Source organism: Carassius gibelio, chromosome A6 (genome assembly GCF_023724105.1).
Source record: "Carassius gibelio isolate Cgi1373 ecotype wild population from Czech Republic chromosome A6, carGib1.2-hapl.c, whole genome shotgun sequence".
Lineage (NCBI taxonomy): Eukaryota > Metazoa > Chordata > Actinopteri > Cypriniformes > Cyprinidae > Carassius > Carassius gibelio.
The window spans coordinates 19,375,574-19,379,511 of NC_068376.1; the positions used below are offsets into that span (position 1 = coordinate 19,375,574).

Here is a 3,938-nt window from a genome sequence, read left to right on the forward strand (position 1 = left end):
TGTATATATAACCATTGAGAGAACAACACCAAAAACAGCAACGACCTAATTTTGGCAAAATAGATTAAGGCTTTATTTCTAACAGTAAAATGCAGCAATAAATTACTGAATGTGCTGTCGAATTCCACTGTGACAGAAGGCATCAGAACAATGTGCTTACAGACATTTACTTTAAGGAATATGAAAACAGTTGTGAAGGCCCTGTTAGTGCTTTTCAGGAGGTCAGTCTCAGCAGCGTCTTTAGCCTGAAAGTGAATTCAAGAAGCGTCTCCTTTTCTTTTCCCATGGTATAACTTAAATATAGCCCCAACTCTTGTCCGCACACCATCTACAATTTGCTGTTTGAGGAGAACTGATTAGCTTGACACAACTGTGTAAGAGGGTTGCTTTAATAAGAACAACTTCCCAAACATTTTAGGTCGCAGTGCATTTTCACTTGTAAATGCTTCTCGACGGCTATTGACCTTTTTATTTGGCAATAATGTTGATATTTTTGTAACCTACATTGTCGAAATTGTAGGATTAAGTAAGCTAAGTTTAATTTGCAATTAATATTCTAATTTTGGTAATTGTTAGAATAGCCATTTGTCTTTAATGCAAATTTAAGGAAACTGAGATGCTGTTCTGATTAAATTATTGCCTAGAGTTGAATTTACATAGAGATAAAAGAACATTTTCGTATGTAGGCCTACAGTGTTTTTTATAACCTAAAGACAACCTAAAATTTTATGTTATTAATTTTAAAAAGGACCGTTGATATAATAAACCATTTCAAAATGCCTTAATCGCAATTTAACCTTCTCAATATATAATCATGATATGTCAGTTTCTTTTTTTCATTTTAGCTAGCCAATAACACTCATAAATGAAAACATTTATTGTTTTAACATTTCTTCCATTTTGAGATGAAAACTCTATCGCATACTTGAATACTTAAACCCATAATATTAGTCGTCTAATATACGTGTGAATATAATTTAATTTGTAGCCTACATTTCCGTGTCTGATTACATTCCTGTAATTTTAGAAAACATATATTTGATTTAATAAAGTCGATTGTGCCTGAGATGCATTGGATTGTTTTCAAATTTATTAACAAATGAAGTTGATTTACAACACAATATAGCTACATAGAATACATATATTTATTTTTTTATAAACATACTTTTTCAGTCTTTCAATAAGAACAGTTTAATATTTCATATTGGAAAACAGAGGGGGAAAAACATTGTGAAATCGCTTTCAAAATTATACAAAAATACGGAAAAATAAGGCTTACTCAGGTATAACTTTAAGCAACGAAATGAAATAAGAAAGAAAAGAAAAAAAAAACATGTAAAATAATTTCTTTGTACAAATATTTACAAACATTACCTGTACTGAAAGCATTCCTTTTTGATTATGAATTTTCTTTTTTTCTCAAAAGTCTTTACATGGCTACATTGATGCGGACGAATTGTCCAGTGCTGCCTATAGTTCGTGCTGTATAGTCTTTAAAATATATATGTCTAAAAAAAATAGTTTGATTATCATTGAGAAGGCCATTTAGATACCGCTGCTGTGGACACTGTCGGTAAAAATTGTCCGGACATGATATTTGACGGGACGCTGAAAATTGGTGCGATGGCAGATGTCCGGGTTAAAGACAGGGACTGTGCGCTCAGTAAGGCAGACTGTACCGTCACGGGCGGGCGCAGGAAAGTCTGTGCGCTCGTGGAGCTGCTGGAGACCCCGATAATGTTTTCTATGCTGAAAGATGGTCGACTGGATGGCTCGGATTTGATTATTGACGCGGTGCTCAGGCTGTTTAGTTGTAACTGGAGACTTGGGCTTAGTTGAGAGTTAAATGCTTTTCTGTTCAGTTCTGCGGAGGACAAGAGAGGCACTGCCGGAGGGAGCATCGGACCCACCGGGGGAATGTACGGGTACTGCAGAGCAGCTGCAGGGTGGGAGTAGGCGGCCGGGTGAATTCCATAGTGGCGTCCGTAGGGATTCCCAATACTATATGCCCCAAAACTCTGCATCATGAGGGCGGTCTGCTCCCTGAAAATGTCCTGCTGGTGTCTCTTGAAGCGTTTCCTCCTCCTCAGAAAGCTGCCGTTGTCGAACATATCTTCCGATTGGGGGTCGAGGGTCCAGTAGTTACCTTTGCCCGGGTTGCCTGGTTCCCGTGGAATCTTGACGAAGCAGTCGTTGAGGGACAAGTTATGGCGAATGGAGTTTTGCCAGGCCGGGAACTTCTCCCGGTAGTAAGGGAAGCGGTTGCTGATGAACTCGCAGATTCCGCTGAGAGTCAACTTCTTCTGCGGGCTCTGGAGGATGGCCATGGTGATGAGGGCGATGTACGAATAGGGCGGCTTCACCAGGCTGTTCTTGGGCTTGCTTTGCATGGGACCGGAGGAGCTCTCCTGAACATCCCCCTTAGACTCTCCCTCACCGGCACTCTCGCAAGGACTGTCGCTGCGCTCCTTCACCTCGATCTCCTCCACCTCATCTCCCCGGTCCTGCATGCATTGGCTCTCGCAGTCGCTGTCCCGCTCCATCCCGTCGTCGCCCTCCCCGACCACGTCGATATCCACATCGTCAGCTGTGAGCACGGTCTGACCGGACATGTTGCTGGCACTGGTGCCTCCAGACAGGGTCATCACCGCTCACTTTACTTCTGGAACAACCCAAGGTAAGAGCACGGTCCGATCAGATGACGACCGGTGACTATAAATGCAGGTCAGTCCCGGCCTGCCAGGAAAACTTAAACTTTAGAAAATATTTCTCCAGTCCGAAGGCTTCTTTACACCTCTTCTCCTTTCCACTGTAGCTATTTCCTCGAAACCTAAGCGTGGTTTTGCACCGAGGAATCAAGATGACACATGCTTTGAAAAGCAGGCTTTAAGGACTGTCTGATAGATTACTTTTCACTTAAAGATATACTGTCAGCCGCGTCACGTGATCCGCCGACGTCAGAGGTCGCGCTGTTATACCGCTGAGCTGAAGTTGTTTCATGGATTTGTCAACAAAGGGAACAACAGTAACATCGCCTCTGTTCGTCCGTCATAGACCATTTAGCGGTGGTGGAGGGGAGAAAATCGGCCTGCGTGATTGAAATCATCTCCAGAGCTCACGTGCATTCACTCGCCCGCGCTAAACGCAAACTTAACTTTTCTTAGGTCAATTAATATTGAAAGCTGCTGAACGAAAACGTCTACAGCTAAGTTAATTGAATCTCTTGCCATTTATATTGTGTGCTCGAATACTGCATGGTTAAACGAACAATTTTAAATATTGTAGCTACTTGTATTACAGTTCTTTATAGAATTCAGTTTGGGGAAAAAAAGGCTACACGATTGTTTCTGTAGATGTAGCAACACTGATTTTGTTAGGTTGAAATAAGTACAACAACAATGGAAATCTCTAAAAAAAAAGATCTTTGTAGTGGTGCTAACGACCCTCATCATGGCTCGTGTTAACATATGAATTAAGTAGGAAATGAGCGCGCGGGTAAATGCAGAAGCCATTCACACGCGCACAGGTGAGCGACGCATGTGGGATATTCCCAAGAAAAAGAAAGCGGAGAGGGAATATGTAAACTCTTATAACATTTCCTGGATCGTTTGAGAAAACGCTTCTCAGTGTGCTTCGTGGGAACTGCAAGGTTTAATTAGCCTATACCGTTTTATTTGTGATTTGTACTTGGTCGCTTTTGTTTCTTGTAACATCTGAGAGATTAAACATTTATGTGATTGTGATTTTCGTCAATGTACAGAAAAAAAGTTCCTTGTTTAGTTTCATTACGTATTTAACCACATATTCCACGTATAGTCATATCGATCTACAGCTTGGAATATCTGCCCAGCTGTAATGAAAATAAAGGCTGATGTAATTGACACTCGAATCAATTATTCTCACCACCATTCTATTAGAGCTTACAAAATAGACTATAT

At 40.9% G+C, this 3,938-nt stretch overlaps 1 protein-coding gene across 1 annotated transcript; it reads right to left on the minus strand.

The window, feature by feature from the left end:
* Nucleotides 1–1,127: 1,127 nt before the first annotated feature.
* On the minus strand, nt 1,128–2,902 carry LOC128015630 (forkhead box protein D3-like). The gene has a single exon (XM_052599646.1). It carries the CDS (start codon nt 2,643–2,645, stop codon nt 1,530–1,532), a length of 1,116 nt encoding a protein of 371 aa, XP_052455606.1. The 5' UTR covers nt 2,646–2,902; the 3' UTR covers nt 1,128–1,529.
* Nucleotides 2,903–3,938: the final 1,036 nt, after the last annotated feature.